The 26,525-nt window shown below is 40.0% G+C and overlaps 1 protein-coding gene across 1 annotated transcript in view; it reads left to right on the plus strand.

Moving 5' to 3' along the window:
• LOC104151133 (proprotein convertase subtilisin/kexin type 5) overlaps positions 1–26,525 on the plus strand; it is a 267,125-nt gene that overhangs the window by 91,065 nt on the left and 149,535 nt on the right. The window contains 2 exon segments of the mRNA XM_068925372.1: positions 11,903–11,991; positions 16,965–17,137. Of these exon segments, the coding sequence (XP_068781473.1) occupies positions 11,903–11,991; positions 16,965–17,137 (262 nt within the window).

Genomic DNA, 26,525 nt, shown 5'->3' on the forward strand with positions numbered 1-26,525 from the left:
TTCTGCTTCAAAAGTAACAAGTAACCTGCCTAAAGAGCAGGGAAATTTCCTCGCAAATCCTTCTGCATCTTCCTACTATAGTCATATTTCTTTCCAAATTTACTTGTGCATATGTTATTATGACAGCATGCATGTGAACTTTTTGTAAATAATTCAGGAAAAAACCCAAAACAACAACAAAAAACAGTGACTAGTATGGAAAAAGCAAAATACTGTGTTCTAGTTTATAAAAAGATATGGTTTTGTGCCATGCTAATGATGTTAATGGTGGTCTTTTTATCAGGAGATGACTGTGTTCACACCTCAACCCTTTAATTATATACTAGTACCCAGGAGAAATTTTAGTAGCTTTAGAAGGATTCTTTATGGTCACAGATATCTGAAGCATTAGCCCTGCAGGCCTGACTTCATGGTGAGGCTGACCACAAGATCTGTGATGAGATAAGTTACTTTGTTCGCAAGCAGACACATTTTGGAATAAGGGACTTTTACTCCAGAAAAGCGGAGCTGTTGCAGAGCTGCTGTTTCCACAGTCCCTCGGCTGGTCCCCTTGTCCCAGAAGGCAACGCTTAACACCTGTAACAATGGTGGTGACTGGAGGAAGCATGGTCCAATGCAGGCAGAGAACAAATGAAGAAAAAGAGAGAAACATCTGTATTTCTTGACTTCCTTAATTCATAGCATTTCAGCTACTGAATTTAGCAACTGCAAATACACTCTTCAGAGGAATTTGTGATATCTGCAGATGGCATTGTCTCTCTAATGTCTAGGGTGCCTACCACCAAAACAGGTGGAGGTCCTCTGAAAATCTTAGAAATCAGGTTGCCAGCCATAAGATCAAAGTGATGAAGAGCATTAACCAAATAAATGCCATCATTTGAAATCATATTGATTTCTTTCTGCACTGTCAGACAGGTTGCAATGTAAGGTCTTTTAATTCACAGGGAAGATCTCTCCTCACCCTCTCTTTGAAATGGATGCAATAACAGCAGCTGTGGGCCAGCACTAATGTACAACAAAACATTCCTGCCTCTCAGTGGCTTACACACAGTTTGGTAGGTTATGCAGGAATGCTGAGAAAACAGAATCTGAAGTCTTTTTCCTGGCTTTGAAGGGGAATATGATGCCTTGTTTACAGACAGCAAAGAAAAGGATATAGAATTTACATATTTATTCTGAAAGTTATTATTAAGCTTTGGCTATTGTCTTAGAGATGTTTATTCTAGTCTAAGCTTTGCAAGAAATAATCTTTTTAACCTTTTTGTATCTCTTCTGTAAAATGGGAATAATTGTATTTTCTTATATCCAACAGGATGACTTTTGAAATGGTAAGGTTGTAGACTTTATAATAAAAGTTGGCAGAATGCAAGCAGGTGGGAAGGCAAATGTGCAGTTTCTAGTTAATCACTTTTTTCCCCAAGCTCAAAAAATAGCTGACAGACTACTGCCCCTGTATCCATCAACAACCAAAGCTCTGCTTTATGCTTACTATATAAATAGCATGGTGTAACTGGCATGCAGTGAGCTCTCTTAAATACAAGCATGTTCACAGGTATGTTTCAGCAGCAAATTTCTAGCAAGCTTTATTCAGTGTGTGTAAGCTTGTGTTTTCTGAGGCTAATATCTTAGATAAATATGGGTGGATTTTCCTAGGAATAGAAAGTGCACTGCCTGGCCAAAAATACTCATTCTGTCAGGATTCCAGTTCTTACTCTAAAGCTTGGAAACATTTTGAAAAAAATAATATATCGTCAACTTTACCTAGTCATATTCTCGGAAACACTGATAACTTCATTAATAATTTAAGAAGTTAATAAATAAACCTGCAGCTCAAGTTAATAGGAAGTGTTTATAAAACATACCAAGAGTTTTCTCATTTGTGTAAAGTAATATTGGGAGTGACACTAACTTCCTTTGCAATCTGAGGTCTTGTTTCCAAATTAGGATTAATTTTAGACACCAAAAACATTAACAAAACCTTAAACTATGCTCATTATCCCTGTAGTTGCATGAGAAGAATTGGTATAAGGCTTGTTTTCAAAGAAGTCTCATGTGTTAAATATACTTATGTCAGGTTATAATACTTGACTTTGGTGGTTAACATGGATAAACTAAGATGTTACAAAACAGTTTTAAAATGACATAAGAATCTGGATACAGCAAGTTTTGCTGATGTTTTTAAATACATTTAATCTTAATTTAATTTTTAATCAATCATTTCATTCTTAATTATTTGCTTTAATTCATTAGTATAATGAATTTACCTAATTAAATATATTAATTAATTTTTTTTTACATCTTTATGGTTACATCAGTGCAATTTGTAAGATAGGTATTGATGAAGCAGCACATCTGCTAACATCTAGAAGCATCGTATCTATTGATCTTCTCAGGTTTCCTGCTGAGATATGTATTTCTTTCCAGTCTTCTTTTATGAAGACATATGGATGTTCTCAGGTTTGGGGTTTGTTTGATTGTTTGGGGCTTTTTGTATTTTTATCAGAAATCTGTCTAGTGCATTGATTATGAAAATTATGAGATTGCCTTTGTGTCACAATTTATTGTCTCTACAAGGATCCAAAGATCTCTTGCACAGAAATAAGATGTAGAAAGAGAAAGAGAGAGTGCCCCTGAGGCACCTGCTGAGGTTATTTTCTAGTCAGTTGGGACCTATAAATGTCCAGCCAGCATTTCTTTGGAGTGAGGAAGCATCATTTTGCAGGCTTAAACTTGAATACAGCATTATTAAGACTTTAGAGGACAGTACCTTGGCTGTGGCAAGGGAATATGAACTGTCGGAGACTTTTCCTCTGCAGCTTCCATGTTCAGGATTTATCCTGTGGCTCTTTTCATTGATGGTTTTGTCGTTCTTCAGGTATAGTAATACCCCCAAATCTCCCCCACTAACCCCGGGGGGCTTGGCAACTCAAAGGTGTTTCTGTGAGGGACAGCCCAGTATAGACAAGGGACCCCTAAAGGCTGTCTGTCCCCAATTTCCTCTGTCCCCTTCCTTTGCTTCCCAAGATTTACTCCTGGTGCTCCAGCATCTGATCACTTTGTCTTCAGGATTAGAGTCGCCCTGGTGTGAAAGCATAATGTGTCCAATGGTTATTGCTTCAGGTGTGTCTCATTAATTCCCAAAGGGTATGTATGTCTGCTGTTTATAACTATAGCACTAACCGAAGCAAGGGAGAAAAAGTCAGCCATGATTGTGCACTATACCATATATATATTAAATGTTTGTGTTCGCACAGAGAAAGTTGAGAGATGCATTTTCTGAGCAGATAAGTGATGCTAAAGCAGGTTATATGGCAGTAAAGAATGGGCACTGAAACAGGGGCTGGATATCAGCACTTTTTCCAGAAATAAGATTTTGTTTCCCCTCTCCTTGTATATATTACTTGTGTTATATGTATGCTGATACTGAACTGTAAAATGAAATGTATCTGTAGAAACTGCTTTGGAGATCAGCTGCTCCTCTGTTGATCTCCTAAAGCATGTGTCAGCCATGTCTAGCCTGGCACACAAAACCATGGAGGGGCAACCGCATGTCTCTTCTTTTTCCTCCCCAAAGAAACGAAGTGTTTCTACTTTCTGGAAACTTTCTGGAAACAAAGTGGATTTCACCCAGAGATATCTGAAACACTGAATGACCCTATGTAGGTCACTTATTGCTGTCATCTGCTGTCAGTATTAATATCTAAGAGGCAGATAGCGAATGAATCAAGAAACAGATGGTACTAGGAATGTGGTTTATTCTGCTTTGTATTCTTAGTGATTGCCTTAAGAAGATGTAGGGATTCCTTTATTTACGCAGGAGTACAGTGTTATTTCACTGTCACTAAAAGCCAAGGTTATCAGGATGTTGCAGAATCTAAATTCTAGAATTGTTAATAATCTGTTCTTTTTACGGAGACTCTTTGTTGCAGACTGGGAAGAGCCAGTTTAGTTATTATATTGAACCAATAAGTCCACGGTTGAAAAATGAGCTAAATTGACCGTAATTACAAGAGTTTTTATTATACAAGAATACGTGCCCTATTTTGTCCATCTCTTTCCCTCATTAAGTTATTATGCAGTAGTTCCTGTTACCATTTTTGTTAGTCCTGCTCCATGTGTAAGAGATTTGAATTTGGGCCTTCATTTGTCCTCTTCTCTATATGTCACGAGTGAAGTGATGAAACCATCTAGTCTCACAGATAAAGAATGGAGAACAGGAAAGTATGGATAAATAAGTAGTTCCTCCCAAGCGCATATGCTACTCTATTCTTTGGGCTGCACACAAAAAGAGATAGCCAAAGATCAACCAACCTCACAAGCATAAAACGATTGCCAAAGTTGCTTGGATCACATCCTCCCAATTCTGCAACTTTCCATCCCTTCCACAGTCCCTCAACCAACTTGCATTAGGTGAAAGCAAGATCTTTTTGCTTATGTGGCAGGGGAGTCTTGGGGTCTAAGCAGCCTCATATTCTTCTGTTTCAAAAGCCTATGGGAGTATCCAGAAATAGTCCTTCCCATTAGATAGATCCAGGTAGCAATGTGCTGATCCAAGAGAGTCTTGGACCTGATGCTGTTGCTGAACAGGTTTAATTCCAGTGACTTCACTGTTTTCACTTGTGATTTACTTTAATGATTGTGAACTAGAATTGGGTTCCCTGCCTTGAGAAAGTTACTGTACAGTTAATATGAAAGGCTATATAAAAAAAGCTCAACTGCCAGAGTTTTACTATTTGGTGGCTTTTGAACTAATTTGTTCCTTTTTCACCAATGCCTTCCCCCTCCCAGAAAACAGGCTAAATTAAAATTTTACCCTGGGCTAGAATGTCATAAAATGTCAGTAAATAATCTCTTTATAAAACTATATGCTTGGCTAAATATATTATTTGCTAATTTTGTTTGCCTATTTCTAATTCCATGTCATATTTCGGTGGCTCCATCAGAGCTTTTATTGATTGTTTGATTTGCCTTCAGTAGAAAATACAGAAAAAAGACATATTTGTTTTATACATTCAGATTCATTTACCCACTCACATAAACAAAACTGTAAAATGGTAATTAATATTGTAGAATCATAGTCCTTTGCTGGGCTCATATCAGAACTTCGTGCTTGAGAGAAATTACCTTCCTACTGTTAACAGTGAACAAATGTAGAGAGAGTGGCAAGGGAACATCACTGTTACCTATGCTGTTAAATTTAAGATATGAGTGTCTGAGATGTGAAGTGTTCCACGTGTTTGTTTTCATGTTGTCATCTTCAATCTTGTTTGAGAGAAATAGATGAGTTGTTTCCAAGCTATTCTTTAAGTAACTTCCCATAATCATGCGAAAGTCATTAGCCTTGGGGACCTTGACTCAAGCAAGCTTCCAGTCCTGTGTTGTAACCACATTACAACACTGTAGTTGATGCTCAGAAGCAGGATCCTGTCTGTGTAATGTAATATCCAAATCTTTGGCATTTTTCCTGGTATCTCACATTGAAGATTTGTGTCACTTGTTTTTCACATTTACTCTGTCATTTCTTTCTCCACTGTTAATGTCCAAATATCTCCCCTCCAGGAAGTATCTTTATTCTTATTATTTTTTAGCTATAATAGATTGTGTTTTAAAAGCTAAAGATTCATTTTTTTTCTTGTCTATATTTTTAACTTCTGTAAATTCCTTTATATTTCTTTTTTGAATGTTCCCAGAACAACATCCCAACCTAGTGCCAGTTTGGAAAGTATTTTTCAACCTGCAGATAATTAAAGACCATTTATATGTGAACAGCTCTAAAAAATGATTTCTTCTGCACCACATTAAACATTACTCCAGAATGCAATAAAATGCATTTTTGGTGATTGCTGTTAAAATATATTTTTTTCCAGCAGTTATTACATTGTAGTGTCTCAGATATCACATTTTCCCATTTACAAATATATTCCAATGTAACAAAGATTTTAGAAGACATTTGAAACCTTAATTAAAGAATGGTTATGCAAGAATAAACATAAACTCTCACATATTTTTGGACAGACAAAAACGAATACCTAAAACTCCACTCTTACTCTCCCCTTAGAGGTTTGAAAAATTATTTTATCATTTATTATTTACTTAGCAGTGATGAAAACATGACCATAGACATTTGAATTTCAGAAAATTATAGGTTACCTGTAGTTAGAGTAGGAAACATCTGTAGCAACTATGTGGTTAATATTGACATTTAATGGTAGTTCTGCCAAGTTTCAGTCTATGTTATCATGTATAAACTAGTTTTTCAAGTGTATCTCATGGGTTAGGGCACCAGTATCTCGCTAAAGAAAAGGATCAGAACGTCACTGGATCAAAATTTCAGATCTGGATAAAGGTACATCCATAACATTTCTTTAATCCTATAATCTTCTCTATCCTGTAAAATATATTTGGCATGCAATTTGAAGTTTTGTTAACTAGATGACAGAGAGGTCTCTTACTAGTCAGTGGCTGGTGGAAACCTGGTTTGGTTCATGTTACCAGTTCCATCCCTTGGATTCTACTGTAATTTATAATTAAAGCTATGTGAAAAACAATTCCTAATACTTATGCATTGTATTTATGTATATGCAATGTTTGTTATGTAATCATGGTGAGAAAGGAAGTTGGCTGTGCTACCAAAAATAGAGGAGCAGATGTTCAAACACAGACTATTAAGATGTACATAACCTTGTATAAACTTTGAGAATATCTATTTTAACTTTTTTACCATTATTTGATATCCACTCTTACAGTATGAGCAGCATAGAATTCGCAAAAGATGTGAAGGTTTCTTCTTTTTTGTAGACATATCCCTTGATAAAGAAAGAATACCTCTTTTCCTTATTTGTGTACAAATTCTTCCCTGTGCTGAATATCTCTTTCAGAAAGCCTCAATAAGTAACTGGTATTTCTAGTGATGATTGTGATGGGCTCACATTGAAATACTCTGTAACTTAACTTAACTTAACTTAACTTCTCCTTAAGTTCCCTTTCTGAAAAGGCTTAGTGGTGACAGGTTGAAGTGAATTGGACTATAATGCTAGTGTCATGAAAAGCTGGAGGGCTTCAAACCCTCTGGTCTCCTGAGTTTTTGTATTGCTAAAGACTTGATAAACTCCAGGAGAATAAAAGACAACAAAGAAACACATCCTCAAAGTACTTGTGGAATTCAAGGAATAGCTGTCAGAGATGGAGGCTCTAAAGAGCCAATTTACATGGAAAGGGCTTTCCAAATTACCTGCAGCTGTCTTTACTAACACTGAGTATTTCCTTACTCTAAACATTCAGAGGAGAGCTATTAATCAATTAACTTTTATCTTAAAAATGTTCTAGGTGCCTTATACCTTCTTTCTTTTCTGAAAGGCAAATTAAGAGTGATTATTGACAAGATAGATGTCTTATGTTTTAAATATTATATCAGTGGGATGGGGAGCAATAGCTAATCACAGAAAATGCACTTGTTCTCTTTCCATCCATTGCCTGAAATATTGACCTGTGCCTGTTTCAGAGAAAATCTGATACTGAGAAAAGTTACTTTGTGTAACAGAATAGTGTGGAGCTCTTAAATTTCTCTTTTGCTTATCTTACTCTTAGAGAGCCATCAAAAGACTGTACCTTTGCCTGCTAGCTGCTCAGTTCCTGTTCATGCATGCAGCAGCAGTCACATATGCCTTTTCATAGAAGTGCATTTCTTCAAATAAAAGCAATTTATTTCAAGTTCTCCATATAATAGTGAGGGCATGATAAGGCAGAAAATTCAGCACTACTAAGATCTTCCTGAGTAGGTCTTCAAACACCTTACTGACTTGTCATTAATGACAGACTGAAAAATATCCTCCATATAAAAAGAGAAGAAAATAAATCTGAATTGCCTATATATTTTCTTTGTTCTTTGTTCTGTCTCATATGCAAAAACAAAATTAAACACATTTCTGAAAAAGCTGTACTTAGTTGCTCAGAATAGAAAAAGTTAGCCCAATCAGTTAAAGCTAAGCAGAATTATAGGAAAAATAGGTTTTATGATGGAAAGTGCTGAAAGTGTCTAAGCACAATTTTTTGAGAAGATAGTGCCCATGATATCTCCTTTTTTTACCTGTTGCCCTCTTGAGCCTAAATCTATCTTTGAATAGGGATTTTTCATGTCTCTCCTTACAAAATTAATAAAAAAGGCTTTTCTACTTTACATTACTTTTCTTTCTTTTAGACTCCAGGTAGAAGACCTATTTGGAGATGGGCAGAATGTCTCATAACCAAGTTTTTTTTTGTTTTTATTCTGTGATACTACATCACACTGACATTAACACAAAGGACAAGTGCAAAATCTTTTAGCTGAGTGTCTCTTCAAAGTGCCGTTTAATAGCCTGGGAACTTATTTCCCTCCAACATAAGCTGGCAAAGGAGCCAGTGAAAAGAACCATTGACCCTTAAAGTTTATCAAGATAGGCCTTTGTAGAAAGGCAGTCATGCTTTTTTCTAGGACTGCATCAACTTCTTAAAAAAGTTGTGTGTGATGCAGGCATCCCACAAAGGCAGGAGATTGTTGTGTTTTGAAATGTATATGATCACAAAAAATGCTGACTTGAAAGCAGCTCAACTGTTTCACATCTTGTTAATGGCTAAGTCCTATAGCATGCTGCCTCCATAAGCTGTTTGTAACTTGAAATTTTCCTGATTTCATGCTCAGTAGAAGTTTCGTAGCTCTAAAGCAGACCTAATCAATTTCAGGCATCTGTTTCATCATATTTGTTTATCAAAGTAGTTAAGAAAATAGCATATTGACTAATCAGAAGGCTTTTCAGATTTTAATTGCAGAATTTAGGGTCTGTTCACAATTGCAGACCTCCAGTAAAATCTAGGACAGAGAAAATTAAAAGCAATATGGAAAGAACATAATTTTTTATATGCAGATTTTTTAGAAAGCATAATTGAAATATTACTTAAAGGACCCATAAAATATAACATATTAAAAGAAATTAAGTTGCATATATGATTAATTCACACAGTGGGAAGCTGATTATAAAGAATGCAATTTTATACATCTGACCTTGAAATGAATAAAACAACTTTTAATTTTGTCTTTTCACTTATAAATGTGGAATGCAATTAATAATAATCTTGGCAGAGAAGCAAGGGTCTAACATAAAAATCTGTTTACAAAATAAATTTATACCATTACTGGACTTAACATATGACAAAAAGAAGGATTTTTCTAATATGTGAAAACTAGTGAAATATTCAGCAATGTTAATTAAACTCACATGTTGCATTCCTCTGTTCCCCTCACCAGAGCGGTTATGTGGCCCACGGGCAAGTGGGACCTGTTTGGCGAGCCACTGGGAAGCTAACCCTTTTGGTGGTGCATGGTGGATGTGGTTCAACAAAGTAAACTGCTGTCCACCATGCACCACCTCCGCTGTGAACCACTGAGATGCTTGAGCTGTTCCCATTCTTTTCCGGGCAGCTTCCTTTCTCTGCATGTGGCTTTTATCTGTCCCCTTTCCATACCGAAAAACCTTCATCCCAAGCCACTTCCCTCTGCTGCTCTTCCCAGACTTGGATCCCAGGAGGGGTTTCCTGCCAGTGCAGCCCCCACCTGGGAAGCTGCATCTGGGCCACAGGCATTTCACAAAGCGGGCAGCAGTTTCTTAATAAAATATATGCACCAAGGTGACATGTGTGAGCATATTACACATGTACATTTTTTGGAGTAGAGTCATCTGCGCTTTGATATTTGATTGATAACACGTCTAAACTTACGTGTGAGACCTAACAAAATGATAATGAGAAAAAAGGAAGTTTGGGAATCATGTGTCTTCTGAAGACAGAAGACATGTAATTCTGAAGACAGGCAATTTCCTGTAAACATAAACACATTTTAAAAGGATGCTGTTTCAAACAAACAGGCAGCTAGAACATTATTTGAAAATACTTGAAAACAAATAGAGATTTTTTTTAAAACTCCTTTTCATGTGTGATTCCTGAATGATTTACTCCAGGCTTTTCACAGAAAATAATTCTGTGATAGGATAAGATGTTACTTGATAAAATTGAATTAGACAAGCTTTCTTCAAGTGAAGAAAATTAGGCTTGAAAATTAGGTTTTGTATGAAAAATAAACTTCAAATTAAGTCTTGAAAAATTCTCTGATGAAGTTTGGCAACCATTTGATGAGTTATGAACAGATTAATAAGAAATGATTTGAGGAGATACACATATAATTGTGATACCTTGATCCAGCTTTAGGATTAATCAGCATCTAAATTGTCACTTTGGTCTTATGAGTAAAGATTACAATTTTCTCATAGAATATATTTCTAATTTACCTGATAAATTGAAAGATGTTCTTTGAAATTCTAAGAGGTTAGCATTAATCACTTTTAATGCTCATTTTCTTTGTTTCTTATCTTTTCATTTCCTAGTCCTATCTATTTGGTTATTGTTGCTGTTTTATATTAATACATAACAACCAGTTGTCTTAGTTTTTCTCATCTACATATCTCAAAAAGTAAAGGGGAAAAAATACTCTCATGATACGGAGAGTGACTCTACTCAAAGGAGTAGGCAATAAGGAGTGACTCTACTCAAAGCAGGCAATACTGGGAGAAAGCAACTGTGATTCTTGTCTGTAACATGGGTGTCAACCTTAATTCAGAAACACCCCTGTTCTCCAGATGTCTGTGTGAGTAGTCTGTCAGCTGCCACCAGTGGAAGAGTGCCTGTGTACACGACTGACCTCACTTAGCCTCCTCTGAAGTGCTTGCCATGTTATCTATTTTTTGCCATGACTTTCTGAACTTCATTCTTTGTGGCTACCCAAGCCCTGCATTATCTTTCTATCTCCATCTCATCAGCTCCCCATCTCTTTTCCTGTCTTGTCTGAAACTCCATATTTCCTCTCTGTGCACCAACTCTCAAACTTCCCTGTCCGTTCCATGTTGTTTTTCATCAGATTTCTGTGATGGAGTTGGTTAACTGCACAAGGTTGAGGGAAAAACTTACTGGTGGAAAACTCTCTGTGAAACCTGTATTGCAGGCAAAAATCATAAAGAGCACAGACAGCTTTCGTACCATAGTGGTCATATGGATGATCACTGTCAACTTGTAGAGAGAGTGGGTCAGGGCTAGGAAGGCATTCCACTTCAGCATTGCACAATGGACGAGGGGATGAGCAAGTCCCAGAGGTTTTGTGTCTCTCCTTCTCCTTCGCTTCTTCAGATTAGCCCAGCTCTGCTTCCAGTCGCAGGGTATAGCTCCCATGAGGAGGGTACTTCAGCTGTTTTTTCAGCCCCTGGAAAGACAGCAGGCTTGCAAGGTTGGCCCAAGGCATGACCAGGACATACCTACACAGCGGCTTTGAGCATACCTAGCTTGGAGCCGCTCTTAGGCATGCCTACGAACAGCAGTGTGGACACAGGCACAGAGTCTCAGCTTCCTCATGGAGGTGTGTAGCTCACACTGCCTGCTGAGGATGCTCAATGGAGGTTGTGTAGAGAGGCAGAAGCTAGCAGCATATTTGTCAGTGGTGCTTGCAGTAAAATGCAGGACAAAAATTCTGTCCATAATGTAAGTATTGGTTCAAAATCAAGAATTGGTGTCCCAGACTTCTTTCTGTTGCTAGGGATTATGTATCATCTTAGTATGTCTTTGTTACATACTCTGTGTGTTTCCAATGGCTAGAAAGTCTGCCATGAAGAGTTTAAGATGGTTGTGATAATGATGTTAAAATGTGTTCAGAGGAAAGTTGCAACATGGGCATACATTGCTATGGGGAACTAAGTACTGCAAGATACCATGGATAATTGTGCTTTTAGCACCTGAGGATGAGCAAGGTCAAAGCCTTTAAAACCTGACCATCTGTGTATTGGTGGATTATGTTGCTCACTTGAAAAAAATGTTTGTCTGACTGCAGGCATGGAACCCGTTGTGCTGGAGAAGTGGCAGCCACGGCAAACAACTCACATTGCACAGTAGGAATCGCCTTTAATGCCAAGATTGGAGGTATGTGAAACAGTCTCCCTGCAAAAAAATGTAACCGAAGAGCAATTTGTACGTTCAGACCTTTCTAGACAAGAGGAAGAGCTCTGTATGGATAACAATCCTAGCTGTGTTAACAAGTACATCACACTCAATGTTAAAGACCAGTACTGAAGGAATTTGTCAGCAGTGACACTTCTCCAGTGCTCCCTAGGACGCTGCCTATCATTACACACAGAAAAATAGAAAACAAGACTTTTGATGAAAATGCAAAACCCAGAATTAGGACATTTGAGTTTTCTCAGAAATTCAAAGCTTTGACTGACGAGCTTTGACAAATCAGAAGTAAATATACACAGCAGGAATATCTGTTTGCATATAGACCACAAACAAAGCACTGTCATCATTGTGAAACTCAAAACAATTTTGTGTTGTTTGGCCATGGTTGGAGGGTATCTCCTTTTGATCCCTCTGTGTAATCAGATTATTGCCTGAAGCATGAAATTTGATTGCACTTTTTTGTTCAGTTCAGCCAAGAGATTCCAAGTGATTCTATAGATTCTTAGTCAATGGCTGCTCAGTTAAGACCTCCAACTTGGTTCTTGGAAATGGCTATCAAGATATCATCTACATATCTCCTAGGCTGTAGCCCTGCCTGTGCCAAATTTTAATGCTTCAAGTGAAGTCTTACCCCGTATTTTTCATGAAATCATGGGATCAGTATATTACCTTTCAGTGGAAAAACCTATAGCTCAAACTCATTAATAGTTGATTTTTTGCCCCAAAGTAGAGGCCATCTGAGAAAACAGAAACATGTTTACCTACATATACAGTAGAGAACAGTTCAAAAATAGGAGGCAGAGCTGAGGCCATGTTTCCACAACTAATAGTCCTGTATCTATGCTCTGCTGGATCAGTACAAGTTTGATCCAAATCGGATGTGAGCACAGCTGCATTTCAGATTAGCCAAAACACACAATATAGACCTAATGTCAGCTTTCTGTTTTCCTGCTGGCTTCAAGAGCATAGACAACACCTGATCCAATGTAAGGTTAAAGTGATGAGCAGGTTGTCTCATGTGGGCATGGCATTTGGTCCTGTAGCAGGAGCCATGAAATCAGATTTACTGTGTGGTCAAACCACAGTCTGAGGAGAGTTAGGGCATCGATGCAGATAAAAGCTGACTTCTAGAGTAAAAACTTTATTTGCGAGTTGGATAGTCACATAACCAGCAACAGCCTGGACGTCCTTGAAGAGCTCTCCATTATTAACAATGGGTTTTTAATAGGTTATTATTTATTAAGCATTAGGAATGTGCAATAATACTTTAGAAAGCCCCCAGGCATATTAGCTGAATCACAGCCTATTCTAAATATAGTGTAAAAACTTGATTCAGATGGACATAATATGAGCACAGCAATCTGACCAGTAAAGATTGGATATGTGTGCCTTTTTCATATTATATTTAGTTATTTTGTATTACGAATATAACAGCATTCAAGAAATGTCATTGGTCTAAATGAAATAAAAATTTTATTCACCCTGTTTAACACAACACTTCTGCAGAATCATCAGTAATACTGTTTAAAGAAAGCTGGAAAACACTACAGAGGCAGCTGTATAAACCTCATTTGAGGTCATGTACCACCCTCTAAAAGTAGCAGTACTTGAAAATAAGACCTCAGGGGACTCAGCAGATAATCTGCAGAAAATCAGAGGCAAGAGGGAATTCTAGGGTATCGGGAAGGGAGGTTAAGCCTCCACTTCTATTAGGTGTATATATTTAAGAGTCTCACTGTTGCTGACCTCTATTTGGCATGCCTCCCTCCCTTCCCTCAGAAAAGCCATAAGCTATGCATGTGAATATGCAGTGGTTGTGTTCCCCCTCCACAGGCCAGATAGAGTGTAAAAATGTTGAATCATATTATACTGAACTAGTGTTCAGGTTGCTTATTTCCCAGGGATTTAAAGACAGTCATTTGGCCTTTTAGGAGAAGAAACTAGAGTTGAGGTAAAGCAATTACGTTCTTACACAGAGGAGCACCTGCTGACACTGGTGTTGAATTTGGGCCACCAAGATGGGTATTCTTTACTTCAAACCAAAACGTGAGTTGCTGCATCTCTGGGCGCATAAGGGATAGTAAAGAGAGAAAGCAAAGGGAAAAAGAAATCCCTTCCATCAATATTTCATCAAATGCTTGCAGCTGTACAAATCCGATTAATGATCTTTGTGATGGAAAGTCATTAACAAGATATCCACCAGCAATGCTCACATTTTCTAAATGTGTTTGTCCTCTTTGTCTCATTTCCACATATTTAAGAAACTCTGACTGCAAAACGGATCAGAAAAAAGATTCTTAGAAAGCCTGAGTCTTCTCTTGCAACCGTGTAAGTGGGGCCTCAATCTGCAGATACGAAACTATGAGTGAAACTGCAGTCGGGACCTTCAGTTCCCTTACAGGTTGTGGAATGATTTGTATGGAAAATTATGCAATATGCCTGTAGTTATCCCAGCTAAAGGCCCTGTCATTAAAAAACAAAGCAATGCACCAAAGGGGTAGATTGTTTTAATGTGTGATTCTTTGCAGTAATCACACATAGCAAATTACCACCTACGGAACTTGCGAGACTTTTTATAGGCAGGGATGGTTAGTGTGTTGTTATTGTTGCAGACTTATTGTGGAAGTTGCAAAGCATCTGTGAGGATTTGGGTGCTTAGTTACTTGGCTGGGCTTGAGTCCTGATGGGAAAATAGTTACACTGAATTATGGCAGAACAGATGTGGATTGTCTTCAGCTGATGAGGAATTAGTTCAGCTGTTTCTTTAAGCTTAAGTCAGATGCTGCTTAAAAACAAACATTTTAAAAGAAACCTTGCTTTGAGTTCATTTCTTTGCATGTTTCCTGTGATTTGTTCAAAGTTTGTTCTGACTAAAATGCCACTTACGTTTTGGCACTTACTGCAAATATTTGAAAAAGTTTATAGAATGCTGCAGTCTTAGGTGGAACAGCCTGGAAACGCTGCCTGTTAATTGCCTTCTGGACAGCTTTTGTTGCGCTATCACCACATGCCAAATGCACTTTGGAGGTTTTGTGATCAGCAAAATTAACTACTCCAGTCATTTGGAAAAGAAAAGAAAAGAAAAGAAAAGAAAAGAAAAGAAAAGAGAAGAGAAGAGAAGGAGGAGTGAGAAACAGAGTGGGTTTTTTTTTTTATAGCAAATGAGACATCCATTGATCAAAGTTATACTTGAAGTATGTCTGTCAATTGTTGACAGGACAGAGCAACACCTAAGTCACAGCCTTGTCTGTGTTGCTTTAGATTTGACCACTTCATCATTAACAAAAAACCTGGTATAAATTACTTCAGATGCCAATGGCAGAATTCAGAGTTATTGTTCACAGGGTGAATGTTGTATTATTTAGGCTTGCTACATAGTTACAGAAACATCAAGGGAAGCATTATTTTCCTTATTTTAAGCATAGTGCACCTTTTTATTGTCTTTATTTAAAACCAAATATATTTTAATGTGCTTGAAGGAAATGAGAACACAGCTTCCACCCATCATTAATTTTCTGAGATTATGATGAGGAAGAAATATAAAACCTGAGATTCCCAAAGTTGTTTTAATGGCTTTTTTATAAAGTACAGTTCATAGTGAGATCACTGTTTGGACAAGTTTATTATCTCACAAAACATGGGCAGTTTTTGTGTAAACTTAGAAATATGATCACATTTTCATTTTTGAGTCAATTAGAGTGAGGGGAAAAAAATAGGCCCTCTATCAACAAAGCAACCACTATACCTTTTGTTAATTGGAAGTTAAGGTCTTGGTAAACACTCCAGCTAATTCAATCTGAACTCACAAGCAAAGCAAAATGCGTCTATAATTAAAATATGTAAATTTGGTTTATAAATGGCAGTGATCTTTTTAAAGGGTAAAAAGCTTCAAATTTGTTAATTGTGGAAGTGATCATTATTCTCTACTATCATAAAGTCACATGTTAATTATTATTTAATATCTTTTATGCCTTTGATCAGATGTCACACTAACTGTATGAAGGTCCTCTTTCTTATTTAGGTTAAGACTGGCATCAGGGGTTTTCTCAGTCAGAATTAAATTCAATCAAAATGTTAAAGCTAGTTAAAAAAAAAACAGCTTTAAGATATTCTCAGTTTCCAAATTTAAGCCTACTTTATTTATCTTACTGCGCTTAAAACATCATGGTACCATTCAGTTTACAAGGGCTGGCACAGTGATTTATCAAAACGCACATTAATGTTTTTTTTTTTTTACAAAAGAATTTCAGAATTGTATCTTTAAAAAGCCCCTTCTGCATGGAGGAGGATGTTCACAATATTGTAGTTCAATGTGGAATAATGGTAAACATAGGGTATTTGTCAGTAACTTTCTGTAATCCCCTTGCTACTGCGTGTAGTAATCCATATGTACACAAGAGTTTTCTCCCCAGTTTCTTCTTTGCAGCCCTGTACAATGAAGGAATAATCCCATGTTCATCTATCAACAGAGATCCTGTGTTTATGTCTGTCAGCATACTTAGGATGGTGAATGTCTCAAATTAAGTGCTGCAGTTTCACTGCAGTATAAAAGGAAAAAGAAAAGCATATATACTCTTCAAGTGAGACATACAAACATTTCAGGGTTCAAGTCTTTTTTACGTTTTCTTTAGCATAAAAGCTTGTTGTTAAAGTTCAAAGGTTATACAGAGGATAAAATGATAATGATAGATAATTGTAAATAGATAATTCTTAAAACTTGATGAAAGACGAAAATATTCCTACCTATTCATGTTTTCTCATATAGAAGCTTTTTTTTTTTATATCACAGAAGCACCTATCCAAACAGATATAGATTTTTTTTTACAGCAGTAGAGATCCTTATGATTATTCAGTCCAATGTCCTACACAACAATTTTCTCTGAAAGAAAGGCACTTGAAGTTTGGTCGCCCTGTTCATTGTATCTTTTGTTCTGAAGGCGTACGGATGCTGGATGGGGACGTGACAGACATGGTCGAGGCAAAGTCCCTGAGCCTTAATCCGCAGCATATCCACATCTACAGCGCCAGCTGGGGGCCTGATGATGATGGTAAGACTGTGGACGGACCTGCTTCTCTAGCGCGTCAGGCCTTTGAGAACGGCATCAGAATGGTAGGTTGGCATCAAAGTGTGTCTCCCGGATCTGCTCTCGTGTGCGGGTGTAAGGGTGCACGTGCCTTGGTACGTGCCAGTGCACAGCATGGGGAAGATTCATATTCTTAAGGAAAGAAGAAAAGCTTCGTTTGTATAAAATGAAAAATACATTTTTATGCCGCACCGGCTAGGCATTGATCCTTCCTGAAGTATCAGCTAACCTTCTTCATTGTCAACTGAAATACATCATCCTCAGTGTCCTTTAAAACTGCCCTGAGGTAATGATGTAATTCTGCAAGAAAAGCTAAGCCTGAAAAACAATACTTTGCACAGCAGTGCCAAGTCATCAAATCTAAATTGCTATGAAATTATAATGCAAAAGCCTTTGACTGTTTTTCTTTCTTCCTTCCTTCCTTTCTTTTGTTGTTGTGTTTTACTTGATTTCATACTGGAAGTTTGATGGACTTAATAGGGAGTTGGAAGCTAAAAAAAAAAATCTACACTCACATTTCTTTTAGAGTGTATGTCTGGTCTCTGAGAACATACGCCCTTTTTATAACTCACATATACATTTTTCTACCAGTTTGTACTATTGCAGTGTCTCTGTGATATAGTCCAGAGAGCTTCAATAATACAATGCACAAAATCTCCCCCCAAAAATTCCCTATATGAAAAAAAGCTAAGAACTTTTCAACTTTCTTTAATACGTAACTGTCAAACAAGTAAGACCACTGAAGGAAACAAGCAGTTATAGGAACTTTTGATGTCAGAGGCCAATTTTTATTTCTTCCTTTTGCCCTCCTGCCTGTTAAATAGATCAGAGAATTCCTGGTTTTCCAGCGCTCACACCTCTTTCCATAGTACAAGACTGGATGGAAAGCATTTTAAAGCTCTGCACTTGAAGGCCTGAGCATTATTTTGAATGTAGCGTGAGACTTGCTAGTTCAGTGGTGAGTAGCTCTAGGATCAGAAAAGAAGAGATTAGTACAAAACATTTATTTGAAGACTTTGAGGCTGAGACTGTTGGACTAATACTGGAACATAGTAACACTGTGCAGTAAAATTGGAAAGTACAACTATTATTTAAGCCAATAGGAGTTTTAGCCAGGTGTGCCAGGACTGATTTTAGCAAACTATAACTAACATTCAGCCTGGAAGGCTTGTGCTTTGTGTAAGAGACAGTGTCTGCCATTGAGAAATTATATTAATTTAAGATATACCATAAAAAGTGGAAACAGGCAATGGGTGTAGAGGGATAATAGGCAAAGTTACAAGTGCATCTGGTTGGGCTGACAGTCTGTATGCCCTGTTCAGTATTTCAAGTGATTTGCAGTATGCTTGACTATGAGTTGTAAATAAATATAACATAAAATTAGTACCCACTATCACTGTAACCACTGTCTTGCAGCACAAGCCTAGGAGCTGTGAATTCTTCTGTTCCAATCACAGCTGCATCACTGACTTGGTTTCCTTGGTAAAGTTGCATAAGTTGCTTACTCTGCCTCCTGCCCCCTGGCACCAGATGTGGCTAGTAATACCTGCTCACCTACCTGGCAGGTGTGTATGAAGTGATTATTGAAATACTAAACTAGTGACAAGGGCTGTGTGCTTCCTATGCTATGCAATGTTAAAAACATGCCTCATAAAAGTCAGTATTGTGAATGCTTTATTAACCATGCGGCAATGGGCTGCAGCCTTCCTTTCACTTGGTAATATGATGACTATTCAGTGAGGAGCTGCAGCCTTACACTTTTGCTTGTTGTACATTGTGTAACATGTTAAGCCTAGCATAACAAAATACTCAAGCATGTACTTAACTTTACCCTGTGAGAAATTCCAGTGGCTTAGCAATAAAACACATTTAGGGACTCTGATAGATTCTGCCCCCAGAGAGCTCTGCTGTATTTAATAATCATTATTAGAGTAGTTACTGAAAAGTTCATAGAGCAGAGTCACAAGTCTGTGAGGTGGTCAAATACATCTCCATTATTGCGTCCCATGCATCATCAATACTCCTTTCAGCTGGAATATCAGCACTCACCAGAGCCCCACTGCAGTCTACTACTGTTTGACAGTGACTGCAGAGAGGAAAAACAATAAGGTATTGAAGGGATGCTAATAGAACTGCAGGACACAGGGGAAGTTGAGCAAAATAAGTTTAATATTTAAACATACATATATGTTAGTTTAAATGTCATGTTTCATGTAGATTAGGCAACCATGAAAAGTTTAGCCCAAATTTCTATATCTGAAGATCTCAGCTGTTTTCTCATTGAAATTTCAAACTCTGGATAAATCAAGAATGTGGATTAATTTTCCATGAGTAATGATCTTGCATTCAGGCATTATTATTCCATTATAATTATTATAAATATAATATGCGAGAATATCCTACAGACCACAGCTAAATTTCATTGTACTACCACATTGTCTACAACATTGTACTACCACAATATATTTATTTATAAGTACCAGTATATAATGAAAATACAGTACTTCTTTTTACAGTTGTGAGCAAATCTTTCTTCTGAGAACAGTCCAGAAAAATAGTTTACTATATTTCTTGGAGTAATATTAGAAGTCATATTTGATGCAAGTCAAATTAGTATTACTGTTTTTATGGTTTAACTTTTATTTCATTTTATCAGCTTTCTTTTCTTCTGCTCAAAGTGGCCCACACAGAGTTACAAAGTTTTAAATATTTCCATGTATTTGGAAATGTTGTCTAGCCCTGACTGTGAGAGCTTTTTCATTTCTGCTAAGGAAATAAAAGTTATGTTCAAAAGTTTTGAAAGTATCTAATCATACTGATAAAAGAGAGAAAATGCTTAAGGTTAATACATCTCTAATTTTCATTCTTTAAAACGTAATAATGTACTGAAAGGCTATACATGTATGTCTCAATTATCGCCATATTTTATAGGCTTAGTTTACAGGCCAAAAATAACTTTAAGATGAATCTGTTTTCCTTGCTCCCTTTAAAAAAGTGTGCCTTTCAGTCTCTGGATAAAGGTACTCTTTCTATTTTTCTGTACATTGTCATTAGATGTGTCATTTTAAAAGATGAGACAAATTGGAAAAGAAAACACAAATTATCTCTGTGCCACAATATTCCTAAAATCAGATCATTGTCCAAGGTAATGACTGCTGGATAAATACCTTGCCAAACACTGATTTCCCCAAGCAGTCACAGTAATTGTGCAAATAATAATCAGCAGTCAAAAATGCATATTACACTGCGTTCAGATCTTGGCCTTCCTTTTTTTGAAATGTTGAACTGAACAACAACACTATTACATCAGATACCTGTGATATAAATTAAAGTAACATTGATACAGGAAAGTTTGGCAAGATCCTCTTTCAGATCTACACAAAGGTTCAAAATTGATACTCTTCATTTCTTCTGCATATGCAGACAGAGCTGGATATTAATTTTAAAAGAAAGGAACAGCAAAGAATAAGGTCAAGATTTTTTAAATGGATCTGAAAAGGAAAATACGTCTCATATGTTTAATTAGGAAAACTATAGGTGGTGCTGAATAACAACTTTGATTAAACTATAATTAAACTGAGTGATCTCTTTTTATTAAATTAATTAAGTAAAAAGTGAAATGGATACAAGAGCCACAGCCTCATATTCAGTTTGCTGAGGAACTGGGATTCTTGAAAAAAATCACAGAATTGCCAAGGTTGGAAGGTGCAAGGGTAAGGCGGGGGCACGGCCCGGACTCCCGGCAGGGACGGATACACAAACACAAGGCACACCAGGGTCGATACTGAGCGTTTATTACCTCTGCGTCTGGGCGGGGGTTCCCCAGCGATTTCCCGATCGAGGCACTAATGGAGCGGGAGAGTCCCTGGCACCGCTGAGCGTCGGTCCAGGGCGAGGAACGCCGGGGGGGCACTATGTGAGGTTTTTATGGACGGCACACATGCGCAGCAAGCACATTGAGCTCATCGCTGCTTCCGATTCAGAGCCCAGGTGCAGCGCCACACTGGCACGGGCTCGGCCGTGTGACTGTGGGTCAGCGTGCCCAGCGGATGCTCCTTTTCCCACGGGACGGTCTGGCTAGCTTCCATCGCCTAGCTCCTCGACCTTCCTCCGCATTTTCCCGTACACTCCACCCCCAAGATGGAAAGCTAGTTACAGGCCGTCCCAAGTTTCAGAAGGGCACAGGGTATGAGGGCAAGGGAGTTTGCAAAGCAAAGAAATCAAAACATAACATAATACAAAGCAAAGATAAACAAGCGTCCTCCTTGTATGAGGTGGCCCAGCCATCCCGTTAGGGAGCCAAACCAATTAGCCAGCCAGGCATCTCCATTATTCTGTCAGATATGTTGGATAATATCTGGTAAGTAGCTGACATCATTCTCAATAGACGCTGATTCATCAGTGATGTTAAAACAGCCCAGCCTGGCGAAGTCATGACATCTGTGGTTATGTCGCAGTAGGAGACAGTCAATCACTAGACAGCTTTGCAGTGTTCCTTGCCGTACTGCTCTCAGTTCTTTATTTAGAGAGGCAATGGCTCTAGATGCCCAATTTAAGCCTTGAGCTAAAGCACAGGCAACATGCTCTAACTGTTTATAATTATGCACCGCCACCCCCAGGATCCCAGCTAGGCTTAACAATAGGCCTAAGGCTTCTGCATGAGAAAATAAACTTACATGGGGGTTACAACTGGCATCTAGGATATGCCGTGGGGTCCTTCACTGCTCTGTCACAAAGCAAAGGATGGTTAAAGTAACACAACCTACAGCGCATGGGCCACCGGTGATGCTGGCCAGCACATATGTATATGCTGCAGTGCCCCACAGAAGGAACCATCCTGGTGGTAGCATCAGGTGAGCAGACACATAGGCAATATTCATAGTGTCATTACAAATTAACTGGGTATTGGTTACGTTCCGCAGAACAGAGGTAGCATTTACAAAGCAAAAGCAAATACCTGCTTTAGATAGGTTAGCTATACGAAAAGAGTAAGTCCAAGGTGTCAGATTTTGGGAAACAATACCCAAATTGCATACATTCATGGGAATAACAGAAATATCAAAATCTTTCAGAAAAGTGTAACTCGGCAATGCCACGAGCGGAGGTGGCACACCTATGTAACACGTAGTTAAGACATCATCCACTGATCGTCCTCCTGCAATACAGAAAGCAGAGAGGTTAGCTGATCTTTGTGCGAGCCAAATCCATGTATTCACATGGGAAGCTGGATGGTCTTGTGGATCAATGGCATCTGTCGTGGCCAGCAAGAGGCAACATCCCAACAGCAACTTACAGATGCCGGCGTGATAACCTGTTGATGGGAAGATAGAAAGGCTTGGTATCGCCATCAGGAAGAACTAGAGCAGTGGCTCCTGGGCCATCTGCTAAAACAGTGCCAGGCTGTTTTCCCTTTGAGGAGTTAGTATCCACACACTGGCTAGAGAGTGCACTGAGGGTGTTTGCTGAACTTGGGGCACTCCGGCACTGTGGATCAGAATTCCTCGCAGCATTGGTGCTCCCTGCGAGACATCCACTGGCGTGGATACGGCTACCTGGAAAGATAAGTCTTGAGAAGAGGTCAACAAGAGTGGGGCTATTTGAACAGGCATTAAAGGTGTAAACAGCCATACACACTGTGAAGGGCAGTCAAGTCTTAAATGTACGCTTACAACTCTTTGTTCAGTAATCATCAGTTGCTCGGGTGTATAGAGTTCTACCTCCCCGGAGGCGAGTATGCGGGGGCAATCCCCCCTTCCATTACAGATATCCGAGCGGGAATCGCTAGGGTTGGCTTGGCTTGTACTCGCTCATAGGGAGGAAGCGTTCCAACACGCCCATTGTTAAGCATAAACGGCGCTTGTGGGAGCATGCTCGCCCACCCCCTTAACATCTGCGCGGTGGTAAGTTTCCGAATTTGTTCCTTCAGCAGGCCATTCATTCTCTCTATCAATCCACTAGCTTGAGGGTGGTATGGTATATGCAAGACCCAAGTGATCCCCAAGTCCTTTGCCCATTCTTGTACTACATGGCCTGCAAAGTGGGTACCTTAGTCACTCTGTATTTCTTTTGGTATGCCATGAGTATACATGAGCTGCTCTAAGCCCCGCACAGTAGAGGATTGATTCGCATGGGAGGTAGGATATGCATACATAAGGCCTGCGTAGGTGTCTGCAGCAGTTTATGTATACTTTCGCCCCTGTGAGGGGGGCAATGGGCCTACGTAATCTACTTGCCAGGTTGCAAAGGGTTGTTCGCCTTGCTCGATGTGCCCATATGTGCTGGTGAAAGGCACTTTTGTTATCTTCATACAAACGGGACAGCTAGCACATGCTGTCTTACACCAATGTAACGCCAACATGGGATGGCCTCGTGCTAGATCCCAAGCCTGAGCGGTGATGGGGCCACGATGCCCTGATCGTTCATGCGCTTGCCAAGCTTGCTTTAACTCCGAGGGAGTTGCCATCTGGTCGACTGCTGTATTATGCTGAGTTTCGAGGGTCTCTTGTTTCTGATGAGCGTCAACATGTCGCACAGACACAGCTTTAGTTTGCAGTGTCCCAAATCCTTTCCCACAAGGGGCTCCCCCAGAGTTCCTTATCATGTATCTGCCACTGTGCGGTGGCCCATGTTGGTAACCAGGTCCGCAGACCCTTGTATACTCCCCAGCTATCCGTATAGAGGTAGCGTGCATCTCCCTCATCGCGAGCTATAGCTGCGGCCTTTAATTCGGCCCGCTGACTTGAGTATCCCGTTCCTGAGGCAAAACAGAGAGTATCCGTGGCAGGATTATATGCTACGGAGCGCCACGCTCGCTCTCCTGCCCAGGAATACGCTGCACTGCCATCAGAAAACCAGGCCCACTCCCGTTGCTCAGGAGATCACGTCTCGAAAGGAGGCGCCTCTTGGACAGGCGATGGCTCTATTGGGGGAGTGGGTTGGGGGGGGGGCGGCAGCCTCTCTGGCTCCAACAATAGAGGCATGTGCTCAAAACCTACTTCCCCCAACAAGGTTGTGTGCAGGGTACTCAGGTCCTTTCTCCCCCACCTTATACCAGGCTTGTAAATAGTGTTTCCATTTCCACTGAGTTGCAGCTTGGGCCACCCCCACATGGGCCCTGACTATATCATCAGTCACCCAGGCCTGGATGGGGATGGGGGTGTGTACAGTCACCGGGTCATGTCCTGTAACTCGTTCGATATCCTGCAAAGCCCACACCACAGCCAAAAGCTGTTTTGCCAGAGGTGTATACTTTGCTGTGGCCCCTTGCAGGAAACGGGACCAGAAACCTATAGGTTCCTGCCTTGCGTGAGCACATTGTTGCCACAACCCCCAAGACACCGTATCCCCCATAACCGTTACCTCCAGCTCAAAAGGTTGTCCCTCTTATGGAGGGAATAGTTCGGAGTGTTGGACCACCGCCTCCTTGCACAGATCAAAGGCTTGCTGCTGTTCTTCAGTCCATCGCCACTGGCTACTTCTTTTGGCCAAACGCTGTAGCGGCCGCATTAAATATGCTAAGTGGGGTATAAAGGTCCGCCAGAACCTCAAAAGGCCCAAGAAAGCTTGTAGTTGTTTTACAGTAGTGGGAACAGGGTACTGTTACATAGTATTGCGCACTTTCTCAGGGACAGCTTTCGTCTGCCCCCTCCAGACTGTCCCTAGGAATCGCACACTGATGTCCGGCCCCTGCACCTTCTTAGGGGTCACAGCCCACCTCTGCTCCTGTAGGGTCTGTACTAGCAACGATAGCTGCTCATGCACTCGTTCTTTAGAAGGTCCCATTATCAAAATATCATCAATGTAACGATGGATGGTACACCCTGTAAGGGGGGGAAGGAGATCAGCTGAGACCATCTGGTGGCAAACGGTGGGGCTATGTTTATAGCCCTGAGGAAGGACTTGAAACGCATATTGGTTGTTATCCCATGGAAACGCGAATTGATCTTGCGATTGCCGGGACATAGCAATGGAGAAGAATGCATTCGCCAAATCAATGACAGCTTTCCATTCCTGCAGATGTTTCCCTGCTCCTTCTAGCAGAGTTACCATGTCAGGTACTACGGCCACTAACGGTGGGGCAATTTTATTTAGCTCCCTATAATCCACAGTCATACGCCATGACCCATCAGGCTTCCAAACAGGCCAAATAGGACTATTCAAAGCCGACAGGGCAGGGCGTATCATTTGGGTATGCAATAAAGCGTCTATAGTTTCCTGAAACTCCTTTTCCCCACCAGGAATCCCATATTGCTTCACTTGCACCACAGTGGGGGGAACCGGTAAATCCACAGGGTCCCATTTTGGATACCCTCTAATCAAAGTGATGGATCACAACTGCGGTAACACAGGACTCCTTCCAAAGGAGAACAATCCTTGCAGGGTCTGAATATCTCTGCCCAGTAACACATCGATCCCCAAGATGTACTCATGAACCGGTGCTAATAAAACAGGGGTAGAAAATGGGGAGTTTTTGCCAACTGCTAATGTAACTACAGCCCGTACCGCTGGGGCGGCCGAACCTCCCAACCCACATACGTGGGTAGTGGCCTTCCCCAGAGCTACCGCGCTATGTAATACAGTAACTTCTGCCCCAGTATCTATTAAAGCCAGCACAGCGATTTCCCCTCCAGAGCGCCAGCGAACACGCAGGGGCACATAAGGGCATCAGCCCCCCCCCCGATGGTAAGCCACAACTGGCGCTCGTATTGCGGGGAACCTGCCTCCCCCTCATTGTCTTTTGGCTGGCAGTTTCCACGCTGTGGCTGGGGCGGTAGGCTGTGTCCGATATTGCTGATTAGCAGGCAGCCACTGCCACTGCTTGAATAAGTCAGCAGCAGAAAGACCATTTATCTCATCACACAATACCCCTGCCCGCAGCAAATCAGTCCACATCTGTCACCTCGTTACCTTTCCACTCAATTTAGTAGTCCCTGCCAATCTTCTCACCTTGGAATTCCGAGCTGCTCTCGCTTGCTTAGTATCCGGTCCACCAACAAGGGCCAAATCCCTCATATTGTTTACCAACGCCCCTACTGACCCAGTTGCAGGCATTACTGTGCCAAGCAGTAACGCCTTTAAGGCACTTGGAGCCCCCTTTAATAGTTGGGTTTTCATCTGCCATGTTATTTCCACACCATCCGGTCCGTCCACATCTGCTAACCCAATTGCTACCCCGAGCTGCCGCAACACTCAAAAGTACGCCACGCTCCCACTGTAGTGGCTAATTCACCTGTGGACGGGTAAGCACCCACCACAGTGGTGCATAACCACTGATATAATGTTGGAGCTTCAATAACATTCCCTGCCCCATCCCGCGCAGAAGTTAATTGGGTAAGGCAATACTGTGCTTGAGCATCGGTTGATAAGGGGCTCATTAAGTTCAACTCCTCTCTTAAGAGAGTAAGCGATCCGGCA

Source organism: Struthio camelus, chromosome W, assembly GCF_040807025.1.
Source record: "Struthio camelus isolate bStrCam1 chromosome W, bStrCam1.hap1, whole genome shotgun sequence".
NCBI classification, from domain to species: Eukaryota; Metazoa; Chordata; class Aves; order Struthioniformes; family Struthionidae; genus Struthio; species Struthio camelus.